We start from the raw sequence: 14,317 nt of genomic DNA, 5'->3' as shown, positions 1-14,317 counted from the left end.
GTATATTATATGCAAATAAAGTTATATGGTCAATAGCCCCTTAATATACAAGTTTTAGGGCTTCCCAGTTGGTGCTAGTGGTAAAGAATCTGCCTGCCAATGCAGGAGACAAGAGAGATACGGGTTGGCTCCCTGGGTCAGGAAGATCCCCTGGAGAAGGAAATGGCAACCCGCTCCAGTATTTTTGCCTGGAAAATCCCATGGACAGAGGAGCCTGGCGGGCTACAGTCCACAGGTCACAAAGCGTCAGACATGACTGAGCCCACATGTATTCGTAGTAGTGTACAAAGTTTTAAAGCACCAGGAAACCTTTTAAGAAACAATTCAGAGCTTTGCAAAATAACTTCTTTAAAGTTTTCATATTTCTTTCCAAAATGAGTCTTTTACCATCTTGGCTGCTTTTAAGTCTAGCATGGCACATGAAGATACGTGTAGGGCTAGGGATGAGGGAATCGCCAGAGTGGTGTATCACTGTCTGAAATGTAGTCACGGTGTTCTGCAGTATTTGGGTTTTTATAAAGGATGCATTTCAGAATACTTGATACTTTCTTAAAGGTCTACTACATATCTTTATAATATGAAATGATATGTTTTTATAAAACCCTGATAGATGGATAGATGAAAGAAAGAGAAACAGACATAAATATTCATGAGAAATGCTGTAAATTGTTCATTATATGGACCTGACTCAGCAGTATAATGTATGGGGTAACAGGTTATGCCACCTGTAATAAATTATAGGCATCTGTTAAGACAAATGACTTATTCTTCATTCAACAGATACTTACTGAGGACCTACTATTTTCAGGCTAACCACACGCTGTCAGAATTAAAGCTAGCTGGTGTAAAAGAAGTAATTGTCATGTACGCACCTTATTATGCATGAAGAGGAGAGAAAAGTAGCCCTGTAGTTTGGGGATCTAGGTGATACCAGCCGTCATCATTCAGGGAATCAACAGTGGCGATAAGGACTGTTGAAAGGGCCATTTGGTGGGGCCAGAGGAGCAGTCAGAACACGGTCCTCCTCCACCGTGGAGGAGGAGGAGGTTGACAGAGTCGAATTGCATATGTTATTCTCTATGGAAAAGAAGGTGGATGTGTTACAATTCTTCCTTAGGAACGTAGAAAGCAACTTGGTTTAAAGTCAGATCTTTTGAGTAGAAAAAAGATGAATATTGAATAATATAGGCAAACTGTGTTGGCTGATACTAAGGATCATTTGAATCCTAACATGTTTAAGATATTATAGTTTCTCGGATTGGAGCTCAAAGTTCCTTTGACTACAAGTTCAATTATTGATGGAAAGAAAGTATGGCTTTTCTTTTCCTTCAGCTGTTCAATGAAATTTTCTTTGTGATGATTCTTATTTAATCAGCTCAATACTGTATCATAGAGTCAGTGCCTCAAATGAGCTATATTTGGTGAACGGATGAGGCGGTTTCACAAAATCACACGTGTTTAGAGATGAACATGGGCATGACATTCCCAAGAGGACAAAATATAGAAGGATCCTTCCATGGGTTAATTTCAAGTTTCATTTATTATTATATACATCTATGCAGTTTTTTCCTTTCCCTAATTTGGGAAGGTTTCATTTCACTTTCCTGCTCTGCACCATGATTTCAGGGTTTTCTGAACCAGGGCCACATCTTAAATTCCTTTCCCCTCATTTCTCTGTCTTAGTCTATATACCCTTTTCCTCATTTTGAATGGGGGAGGGCAGATACTATAGTGAGAGGCTCCACCTTATTACTTTGGCTCCAGCCCTTCCTTTTATAGCACATAATTTTCTGACCAACTCCTAAGCTGCTAAAATATAATTCTTAGCAATGGTGTTTTGACACATGAAGATACGTGTAGGGAACAGGTGTCTGTTTGGGATTGCACGTCACCGTTTGCTTATATTTCATGGGAGACGCATTTACCCTGACAGGTATCAGATTCGGAGGGTGAAAAGCCAAATTATTTTCAAAGCATAAACAGAGCTTCCCATGACCATTCCTGTGGTCTCTCAGGGGCTCTCCATTTTCAGAGCTTAGAGAAACCACATCCCTGTTTGGAAAAGATTTTTCTTCTTTTTTTTTTTCCTTCCCTTGCTGATGTCATTACTGTTGCTATGGAGAGGAAATAAGTGCTCCGTGACATTGCTGGAAAAGTCAACACTGACGTGTTTCTGTACAGCAAATAGTCCATTTCAGAGCTTGCTTTTTATTAGCAGAGGCTTGCTAAAAATTGTCAGAACCAGTACCAAAAAGGAAATGTTCTTTTGCTGGAACCATCTTGGTTTATAAAAGTTTTGCAATGGTGTACCTAAACATTTCCTTCCGAATAATAGAAAAGAGTATGAAACACATAATAACCCATGTGAATTGAGGAAGAAGAAAACATGTTTTATCAACTATTAGGCATGGTTTATATTATTTGAAACGTTTTTTCTTGGAAATGACCACCCCACTGTTTAAAAGTCTATTTTTAACCTTGAGTTATTCAGTTATCCAGCACTACCCCATTCAGATCTGAGCTCTTAGAAGAGATTAGGCCTGCTTTCACTTTGTATCATTCCTCAGGCATTCTTGTCTTCCCTACTATAGAAATCAAGGTGCCAAGACAGATATCAGAGATACGTTTATGATGTCCTAGTATCAACACATGATTCTTGATTCATCTCACCCTCAGGAACAAGGCAGTAACCAAAAGCGAGATCCCAGACTCTCGTGGTTAAATGGAAAAAGCCATTTTCATATAAGCTTGTAAATAATATGTGATATTTCTGTTGAACTGTTCTGAATTTTATTGTTATAAGTAAATAATTAAATTTTCCCATGAGAAAAATACTTTGCTTTATCAATGAGTTTTAACAAATAGAAAAAGGACTAAAAAATAAAAGGATTTAGAAGAGAAAAGAAAGCCTCTCGTTGCAACTAAATGTCATTTCCATCTGTAGTATTTGGTGGTATCCATGGAGTGACGGCAAAAGGATTCTCCATTTTTAAGTGGAAAAATGCCATTGACAGTATGCTCTTGATGTTGAAAACTGTGATGGGTTTTAATGAAAGCTATAAAATAAATGCACAATATGTCCACCTTTGAATCTACTGCTGGCAGACTGACCAGTTGCATTTTTCTTGCATGAAGAATGTGTTTATGTGAATGACTAATCTGTCGTATCTGTGGGGTTTTTTTTGTTTGGTTGGTTGTTTTCTTTCTGTTTTGTTTTTGCCTGCAGTGGCACGTCTAGTGATGAAATGTGCAACTTATACATTATGTATTACATGGAAGCCAAGCATGCAGTTTCTTTCATGACCTGTACACAGAATGTAGCTCCAGATATATTCAGAACCATACCACCAGAGGCCAATATTCCAATTCCTGTGAAATCCGATATGGTTATGATGCATGGACATCACAAAGGTAAAACTGATGCTTAATTTAAAGCAACATATGTTTTTATGTTTTTCATTTTCTTATGTGTTTTGCTTGACTGTATGATTAGATTAATACTTCAAATCACCCTCCTCCTGTCAGGCAGTTGCACGTGTTCACGTAATCTGATTCTCTCTTTCCCCCTTTTCTCCTCTCTCTCCCCTCCTGACATGTCCCTATCAAAACAGTTAAAATGAAAACTCTCAACTAGTGATGAAACAGATTCGTTTGGGACCAAGTCTGTAAATAAAGATCTTTCTTCATGTAGTTCATGTTTCTAGTTTCCTCATTTCATTCTTCCCATGACTAGTAATGAATTATACAATTTATGAATTTATATACCATGTTCTAAAGAGTGCCACCGTTTGTAAATGGAAATGGTTATCATCTCTGATCATACCTTACATTATCTGTTTAATGAGTCTCTTCAAGCTAAGAACAATTCTTGATTTATGAGGCATTACTAGCCTTAGTCTTTTTGAGCACCTTCTCAGAATTGTTCTTTAACTTACTGTTCATCTGCAAAATGGTCATGATTGTCATTTCTTCAGTTTAAAATTGCAAAACCCATACTTTTTTATTGGATGAAGTATGATGAGACTTGACTGAGTATTACAAGTTTGGTCTTAATGCCAGAAAAACTTCTTATTTCTTTCTACAGGAAATTTTATAAAAGAAGTTAACATAGCAAGCAGGTCATTTATGAAAATTCCAACATATTTTAAAAATGTACTATTAAATGTTCTGAAAATATCCTAAGTTCAATTTAAAAAATAATACAAGCAGTTTTATTAGTGCATCTTCAAAATTCTATATCATGTCTATATCACTGCAATGGTAGTTGACTCTGGTGTTAAGCCAGAGTCTGGCGCTTGGTAGTCATGATAGAGTTTTTGTGAATCAAGAGGGCATTTCTACCATATGAATTCTTAATACTATTGTTTTTATGAAACATAGGATCCTGAAAATATTTTTATGTTGATAGTATATTTCCAAAAAACTATTTACAGTGTGTGATATATACTGCAAATTTACTCTCAGCTCTTTTGATCCCTTCTAGAAACAGAGAACAAAGACAAGACTTCTTTACTACAGCAGCCCAAACGAGAAGAAGAAGGAGTGTTAGAACAGGGTATGTATGCTTCCTGCTATAACTAGGCATATAAAAGTATTCACTATCCAAATAGGCAAACAAAATTTAAAGTTATTGAGATATTTTAGGTCTTTCTTTATCAGCCTAATGCATCCATATTACTGATTTTATATAATGTATAATTCAGGAGAAAATAATCAACTGTTAGACTTTGGCTTTGACAATTCATTAATGTAATTTAGTCCCATTAAGTTTTTCTGTCTTTGTTTTATCTTATTTAATATTGTCACTTTTATGTAGAGTACAATAAGTACAAATATAATCATTAGAAACAATTAGTGGGCTGCTTTTGAAACCTAATGACCTTTAACATTTAAATTCTTATACATTTTGTATGGTGTGTTCATTTGCTATATTTGAGGTTCAAGAAAAAAAGAAATTGAGTTAAACTGTATCTTGCCTGTCTTTTAAGTCATTCTTCTCTGCCAGGTAAGGTAGGAGGGGTTATCATCTTAAGCAATTGTTTTGTGTTAAGTTGCCATCTGATGAGTTAAGAAGGCTCCATTCTTCCTCTGTTCTATTTACTTAACGTGGTAATATTTCATGTTGTTAAGTCGTATATTGCATGTGCTGGCACTGAAAATTTATTCTCCCGAATCTTGCTTTCTTGCAGTTGTTTAGAAGATAGTACTTTGTGTTAGGCTGAAGTATGTTATCAAGTCGTTTTTGGCCTAGATGTAATATATTTTAAAACATTAGTTCAATGTTAATGCAAACACACTTCTAATGACAATATAAAGTATACAGGAAATAGGATTTTTCTATTAGCAGTTATAGAAATTTGTGACTCTTTGCATATTAAGAACTTCTATAGGAATTATTCAAAATGTATTTTATTAGGTCTAGGTCAAAGATACACTTATAATAAATGCACTATACGCTAATAATATTACACAAATAGCATTTGCAAAATTAAAAACAGGCTTTTTAAAGAAAAAAATGCATTCTGAAAGGGGGGTAGGGTAAACTGTAACATAAAAATTTTGAAATTATACAGGGTATGTTTCATAACATCTCATTCTAGCAAAGTGACCTAAAAACTTAGCTCAAAGTTGTTTCTATTTTGTATTAAATTAAAAAAAGAAGATGACTCTATACTAAAATAATTTATGGTAAATGGTTCATACTGAACTATTGAGTATGACTTAAAATAACCAAGTTTATCAATGCTGTGTATATATTTTGTAAGGAAATCAATAATTATAGCCTAAACATAGTAGCTTTAAGTGTTTACTCTGACTGTCCAGAAATTTAATCAGACTTACAATGAATTATTTTGGCAATGTACACATTGTTTGAACTGTATGTCTTTGAAAGAATTGGAGTCATCTTAGAACATATTTCCGAACAGCTCAAACTACCGCACAATTGCACTCATCTCACACGCTAGTAAAGTAATGCTCAAAATTCTCCAAGCCAGGCTTCAGCAATATGTGAACCATGAACTTCCTGATGTTCAAGCTGGTTTTAGAAAAGGCAGAGGAACCAGAGATCAAATTGCCAACATCCGCTGGATCATGGAAAAAGCAAGAGAGTTCCAGAAAAACATCTATTTCTGCTTTATTGACTATGCCAAAGCCTTTGACTGTGTGGATCACAATAAACTGTGGAAAATTATGAAAGGGATGGGAATACCAGACCACCTGATCTGCCTCTTGAGAAATTTGTATGCAGGTCAGGAAGCAACAGTTAGAACTGGACATGGAACAACAGACTGGTTCCAAATAGGAAAAGGAGTTCGTCAAGGCTATATATTGTCACCCTGCTTATTTAACTTATATGCAGAGTACATCATGAGAAACGCTGGACTGGAAGAAACACAAGCTGGAGTCAAGCTTGCCAGGAGAAATATCACTAACCTCAGATATGCAGATGACACCACCCTTATGGCAGAAAGTGAAGAGGAACTCAAAAGCCTCTTGATGAAAGTGAAAGAGGAGAGTGAAAAAGTTGGCTTAAAGCTCAACATTCAGAAAACGAAGATCATGGCATCCAGTCCCATCACTTCATGGGAAATAGATGGGGAAACAGTGGAAACAGTGTCAGACTTTATTTTTCTGGGCTCCAAAATCACTACAGACGGTGACTGCAGCCATGAAATTAAAAGACGCTGACTCCTTGGAAGGAAAGTTATGACCAACCTAGATAGCATATTCAAAAGCAGAGACATTACTTTGCCAACAAAGGTTCATCTAGTCAAAGCTATGGTTTTTCCTGTGGTCATGTATGGATATGAGCCTTGTGAAGAAGGCTGAGCACCGAAGAATTGATGCTTTTGAACTGTGGTGGTGGAGAATACTCTTGAGAGTCCCTTGGACTGCAAGGAGACCCAACCAGTCCATTCTGAAGGAGATCAGCCCTGGGATTTCTTTGGAAGGAATGATGCTAAAGCTGAAACTCCAGTACTTTGGCTACCTCATGCGAAGAGTTGACTCATTGGAAAAGACTCTGATGCTGGGAGGGATTGGGGGCAGGAGGAGAAGGGGACGACAGAGGATGAAATGGCTGGATGGCATCACTGACTCAATGGACATGAATCTCAGTGAACTCTGGGAGTTGGTGATGGACAGGGAGGCCTGGCGTGCTGGGATTCATGGGGTCGCAAAGAGTCGGACACGACTGAGTGACTGATCTGATCTGATCTGAAGGAATGAAACTCCCATTTAGTCCATTCAGCTTGTATAATATTTCAGTGGAAACTGAGGCTGGACTATGTTTTTTTTTTGAAGTTGAGTTGATCAAGTAAGACTTTGAAACCTCTGAAAGATTAGAAACCTAGAGGTCTTATTAGCAGAGTAACCTTAAATATTAGATTTAACCAATTCTTTTCAAACAGTAAGATTTCAGGAGGTGCCATATATGTCTAAAAACCAAATGCTATGATATACTTTTATATATTGCTGTTTGTTTACCCTTTTGTGTTTGATAGCATATACATATAATTTTAAGAAGTTTAAATATATGCTTATATATTTATATTGGGCTATATACCCAGTATAGTCTTAATGGTTTCAGAGAAGAATTCTAAGGATACATAAATTATTTTCCTCTAGTTGCCATTTTATTCTACTTATGAATAAAAATGCTATTAAGTTACTTAACTTGGGAGGAAGAAACCATTAGGCTGACTCAGTTTTCATACTGCAGGGAAAAAAGCTATGGTATTTATATGTTGAAATTAGTGGGTCCATCAGAATGTCACGTCCAGGATTATGTGAAGACAAATACTTCACCAAAAGCCATTTCAGTGGCCAATGTAGCCTCTCTATTCTTCTGCTGGTCTTTGGGGGATCACCAGCCTGGAATTTAAAGAGAAATACAGAAATATTTCAAATGTGTATTTGTACACATCATCCATTTGATTCACTAATGAGATCAATCTATCTCCTTGCAATACACAGGGCAAATCTACTCATTACTGAGAGAGTGTCCTATTTTTCTCAGAGATGTTTGTTTGCACAAATATCTATTTGTATTCATTCCCTGAGGTGTTAAATTAACCAAGTAGCTGATAGGAGGGCTCTAATAATTCAAATAAATTACACCATGTAGGCTGATTTTAAAAGAAAGTCCTCAGACTTAACCCTTTGCCTTATTTTGGTGTTCTGGCCAGAACAATTTATGTTCAAATACTCCTCCTAGTTGTATTGATTCTTTGAATATTTTAAATCTCTGATAAATAAAAGTCCTAAATTATTTCAGTTGTGCTAGCCATAAACTAACAGACAGCATTAATGTTGGTCACATGGATATAAAACTGCCATTAGAAATAGAACAGTTAAGGAGCAGGAAAGAAAAGACCCAAAACATTAGAGGACATGTACCCAAAGGTAATCTCTGAACCCTTCAATGGCTAAATAATAGAGAAAGCCCTACCTGGATAGTGCAAACAATTTTTTTTTCTGCTTCCTGTCTTGGCAAAGCAGACAGAAAGATAAAGGTCATGATATATAATATTAAATGCTATGTTGGAAAGAAGGGATGACCTTTATTGAGGTAGTAAAAAAAAAAAAAGAGGTGGGGGGTGGTGAGACAGAGAAATACTCATATGCCATAGGCTGAAAAAAAGAACTGTACCCATGCCAGAAATGGACAGGAAGTGGTAAGTACCCCCAGCATGGAGAGAAAACAAAAAAATCAAAGCAAACCAATAATCTTTTTAACACAGGTTTATCTAATACTCTGTTTCCCCAGGAAAAATATAATATTTTGTTTTCTTTGAAATTCTAATCACTAAGAATGCTAGCTATTAATTTTTGCCTGAATATTCATCCTGGTTGGAAATTAACTAACAAGGCTGCAAGTTTGAAAGTGACATAAAAGTTGTGTGAATCCATGTAGAGTTGCCCAGCCTGCTGCAGGATCCTTGTCTGCCTTTGTTTTCTCTTGAACAGAATTTTGACCAAAGGCAAATGTATCTTAGACTCTGTCTCAAAAGGTATAATTATGGAAACACCAGAGGAACCTCATTATATGCACATCTTTATCTATCAGGTTGTCCTGGATTATGCAACAGTGGAAAACATTTTAATGAGGCTTTAATTAAATCTGCAGGGATTTTTTTTTTTAATAATGTTATTTGGCTCGGGGCTGGTGCACTGGGATGACCCAGAGGGATGGTATGGGGAGGGAATTGGAGGGGGTTTCAGGATGGGGAACACGTGTACACCCATGGCGGATTCATGTTAATGTATGGCAAAACCAATACAATATTGTAAAGTAATTAGCATCCAATTAAAATAAATAAATTTATATTAAAGAAATAAAAAATAAAAATAAAATAATTAAAAAAAAACAACAATGGAGATGTAAGGGATCCTTAAGGGTACTTTCAAGTATACCTAAAATTTATATGTCAACTTTAGATTTGCCACACTCAATAAGTTTTTATTCCTATCTATATACATTTGAATGATATTACTACATACATGGAAAATACAGTTATAGACACTTCTGTAGATATGTTCATTCCATGTGATAGTCCTTGTGAAAAGTATGGACAAATAATGCTTCAATTTTACTGGCTCTGCAAATGTAGTAGAAGTATGATCTCAGTCAAGTTACTTTACGTATCTGCACTGCAGTTTCCTTATTATAAAATGGCAGTAAATAACTGACTAAAACCTCAAAGTATAGTCAATCAAATAAAATTGTGTGTGCAAAAAAATGTAGATTAAAAAAAATTAAATAAAAATCATATTCATTATAGAAGATATGGAAATTATAGAAAGGTATAAAGAAGTAAATAAAAATCATCCATAATCCCTAGAAATATGGATGTATATGTATACCCTGTATGTGAATTCTGTATTATACATATGTACATACATTATTTTTGAAATATTTAGATCATATGTATGCAGATTTTTATATCTTCTTTTTAAAATACTGTATCTTGTGTATTTCTTCCAACTATAAAAATTATTGGCATGCGTGACTTTCAGTGGTTGCATAATATATGTATATTCATGCCCATAGTGCTTTAAAAATAGCCATTTTGTTTATAAGTAAGCTTATGTGAATGAGTGAATGCAGAAATGCACTAATAGATATTCAGAACAAACGAAAATGTCACCATGCCTTGAAAATGTTGTTAGTGAAGAATTCCCTGTGTATGTAATAAGGACAATGAGCTAAACAATAAAACCCAATTAGACAGTGATTCTGGGTGGAGGAAATGAATCCTAGATTATACAGAATGAGAAAGGTGTTGAGATTTTCCAGAGCAGACACATACAAATGTATTCCTTCCTTGTGTGTTCCGGTTGGCACTTTTAGAAAACATGTTTTTTCCTCTTTTTTTCTTATGCTTTATGATTCTTTTCATAAACGTTGTCTATACCAAAGGTACAACCTGAACCTTCTGGTAATATTGTCTAGGCAAGGAATGTGGGCTGAAATTAAGAGGCATGCCAGCTGTTAAGAATTCTGAATTTTGAGTGTTTCTTTTCTTTAAAATTCAAAACATAGATCTAATATTGAAACTTATATTGATTGTATTGGGAAGATTTTAGGCCTTAAAAAAAAACTGAAGGCAGAATTGAAAGTCAAATCTACAATAGTGGTGTGTCCTTGTTATTGTACATTATTCTCTGGACAGCATTTCTTTTTCAGCAGAAAGAGCTTTTAGTGTGTTTTATTCAGTTTGCTCCAAACTCTTCTCATTGTAGTCTTCATGCCCTCATATAATCAATCTTTCTACTCAAAGGTCAGCATGAGCTTCTGTATTCCCAAGGCAGGAGGAATATGACAAAAATACAATTTGTAGAGGGAAATCACTCCATGGCCTCAGATAGTTAAAGGTCTTCAGACACCTTCTGTGAAACAGAATAATTTCACAGTGGTTTTATGCTAACAAAAATGAATTACCATTGGCATGTTTTATCAAACAAGCAGAATCAAGGGAACAAGGTTGCAAGTTAAAAAGACAATAGTGTGCTGTGAAGCTTATTAAAGTAACAGTTGATAAACCATTTATGAGAAGAGTGACATACAGGCTGGGCTTAGTGGTTAAAATTTAATTCCTTTGTTGTTCAAAATAGGACCCTCCTTTCATTCTGTAATAAAGTCCCAATGACTTTAGTAGCATCTTCTTAGGTAATTCCAAGCATTCTCAATGCACTTTGCTATTTTAAGGAAAAAATAAGTCTTGTTTCTCTTTCCAGTCACTAAAAATTTATCGGTTTGATATATGAGCAGCTCACAAATTTTTATTTATTGAACTCATCTATCAAATGCAATTTTAAATACCCCCCAAGGCTCTGGGAAGCTGAGTGAATGCTCTTTTGAATTGGTTTCCTGATAACAGAATAAACAGATGTGGATGATCGTTTGTCACCTAGTTGGTGTTTCCAATATAGATCAGTGTGTATGGCAGTCACAAAAGTCATTTCCTGACTTCTTTTCTTATATTTGTCTTATTTTCCTAACCAAACAAAAACAAGGTAAAAAGCCCCTTTCTGCTTCTGATCATTTCCCAATTAGATGAATCCTATAGAAGGAAAAAGTAATAAAGTTGACTTGACTTGTGATCCTTGAGCTAGTTGCCATGATCTTGTGTTTTATGTCTCTGAGGCTAGTAGGATAGATATTGTGGGTTCAGCTCAGTTGCTCAGTCGCATCCGACTCTTTACAACCCCATGAACTGCAGCACACCAGGCCTCCCTGTCCATCACCAGCTCCTGGAGTTCATCCAAACCCATGTCCATTGACTCGGTGATGCCATCCAACCATCTCATCCTCCATCGTCCCCTTCTTCTCCTGCCTTCAATCTTTCCCAGCATCAGGGTCTTTTCAAAAGAGTCAGCTCTTCACATCAGGTGGCCAAAGTATTAGAATTTCAGCTTCAACATCAGTCCTTCCAATGAATACTGAGGACTGATCTCCTTTAGGATGGTATGGTTGGATCCCCTTGCAGTCCAAGGGACTCTCCAACAGCACAGTTCAAAGGCATCAATTCTTCAGCACTCAGCTTTCTTTATAGTCTAACTCTCACATCCATACATGACTACTGAAAAAACCATAGCCTTGACTAGATGGACCTTTGTTGACAAAGTAATGTCTCTGCTTTTTCATATGCTGTCTAGGTTGGTCATAACTTTCCTTCCAAGGAGTAAGCGTCTTTTAATTTCATGGCTGCAGTCACCATCTGTGGGTTAGTAATAAGTAAACAGTCAGTAAGCCAAATCACCTTTAACCAGAAGGGAAAGTGTCAGCTCTACCTGAGTCATAAACCAAGATATGAAACTCTGAAAAGAAATGCTTTCATTTATCATTCCTTGTATCCCTCTTATTACAGTTGTTGTTGCATGGTTATAATCTCATTAGCTTAGTTACTTGGCATATTTTGTTAAATTGCTAATGAATATCCTGTTTATTCTCCATGTACCATAGAAATCACAGAGCAATAAGCAGCAACAAGAACTGTTTGTTTTAGGTAATGAAGTACTAGTGATTTCTGTGGAAAATGGGAGTTTATATTCTGAAAGATTACCAAAAGGTTTTGATCATTTTAAAAATAATAAAATGCCTGCCAGAATTAAGATTCTATGTGTCTAAAAGTAGGGGTACTTATTTTTTAATCCAGTAATCTTAAAATATTTTTTAAGTATGGGGTAGTTTTTCAAAGGATGTTTCCCTCTCATTTACTTTGATCTCACCGTATTTCTGAAAGTAAACCAGAGAAATTTCTGTACTGCTGGAAGGGAATAGTGAGTGGTCCCAACTAAATAGAAGAATGTCTGTTGAGCTGTGAGATAGTTAATGCAAGCAAACAGTAACAGACTTGGAGTTTAATGGCAGTGCTTTAGGTTTTCTTGCATTATGCTGCATAGTTTCCTGATGCGGTAGCTGCTCCTTCTCTTGTGTTTCCCAAATACCAAACCCGCTTAGCCAAATGACTTACAGACCTAGAGCATTTCTGCATTTCTTAAGATAAGAATCAAAGTTTGAAGTGTGGAGAAGAAAGAAATGGAACTCATTGCAGTCTAAAATCATCAAGGAAGTATTTTTTATCTTTACTAATGCAGTACCCAAGAGTGGCATTTTTAAAACATTATTCATTCCATAATCATTTATTGAATATCTGCTGTGATGGGAACAGTACTAACTACTGGAAATATAATAATGAATAAGAAATGAGAGGGTTTTTTTTTAATATAAAATCATATTTGTAGCTTGCCACTTGTCCCTTCTCAGATAATTTAAATGTACAAAAAAGTTTTTTAGAATACCTTAGAGAATTTTATTATACATGTAAGGTATATTGCCAGTGGTAAGTGAAAATTCTTAAAAAGAATAGAAAATAGAAAACTCATACTTTCTGAAACCAAAAACCAGTCATTATTCTTTAGGCCAGCATTGTGCAAATCACTGCCATATATGTATGTATTGATTCTATTATTAGAGTCTTACACAGTTGTAAGAAAAAGACAAGCTAGGATAGGACAGAAAATAAACTTCTTCAATTAGAGAATAAATCCTGAGTACCTGTTCTCAGAAGACTACTACTTTAGAAAGAAAAAGATTAATATGGTGAGAATGACAGGTCTGAGGTGAGTTCACAGAGAAGAGTTCTGGCTGCTGCAGAACAGACAGGGAACCTGGACCCAGTGCCCTTAGAAGGCAGGCCCCTCGGCCAGGCTGCCTCCTTCAGACCCGGTTCAGCATCCTCAGCGGTGCGCCTTAGTACCGTGCCACTGCTTTCCTCATCTGAAATGACTACTTCATGGAGGCCAAATGCATTCTGTAGTATGAAGGACCCCGTAAAGTGACCTGCTCATGCAAAGCTCTCAAAAAATATTAGCTGTTATTACTATTACTGTCTTTGCAGTTTATAAAGTACTTCCTCATATGTTATCTCTGTCAGGAGTAAATAGGATAATTATACATCCCAGTTTTTCTAGGACCAGTTTATGGCTAGAATAAATATTAATAGTACCCCTTTCTTTCTCAAATGTGTCCCAGTTGGAAATTAAATTATACGGTCCCCTTAGCAGTAGGACCCAGAGTAGAGTTAGGAAATACTGTCCCAGAACACACTGGTTGACAGAGCTGAGGAAAAGGAGTCATGCCTGGGGAGTATCAAGGGGAGGCAGGCTACCTTCAATCACAAGTCATTTGCACAAAGATAGAGCATTTTTAATACCAAGTCCAAACAGATTTTTCTGTCGAAGGCAGGGTTGAGGATTTGCCCTGAAGAATAAGGGGTAGAGTCTTTCAACATGACAGTTACAGGGTGAT

General features: G+C 36.0%; 1 protein-coding gene across 12 annotated transcripts in view; it reads left to right on the top strand.

Moving 5' to 3' along the window:
* PAM (peptidylglycine alpha-amidating monooxygenase) overlaps nt 1-14,317 on the top strand; it is a 324,946-nt gene that overhangs the window by 251,397 nt on the left and 59,232 nt on the right. For all 12 annotated transcript variants that reach the window (XM_027545524.1, XM_027545523.1, XM_027545518.1 and 9 more), the window contains exons 14-15: nt 3,227-3,411; nt 4,484-4,555. In XM_027545524.1, the coding sequence (XP_027401325.1) occupies nt 3,227-3,411; nt 4,484-4,555 (257 nt within the window). The remainder of the gene's footprint in view (nt 1-3,226; nt 3,412-4,483; nt 4,556-14,317) is intronic.

This window comes from Bos indicus x Bos taurus, chromosome 7 (assembly GCF_003369695.1).
Source record: "Bos indicus x Bos taurus breed Angus x Brahman F1 hybrid chromosome 7, Bos_hybrid_MaternalHap_v2.0, whole genome shotgun sequence".
NCBI classification, from domain to species: Eukaryota; Metazoa; Chordata; class Mammalia; order Artiodactyla; family Bovidae; genus Bos; species Bos indicus x Bos taurus.
Note: the sequence above shows the minus strand (reverse complement) of the source record. Positions and strands in the feature narration are given on the sequence as shown.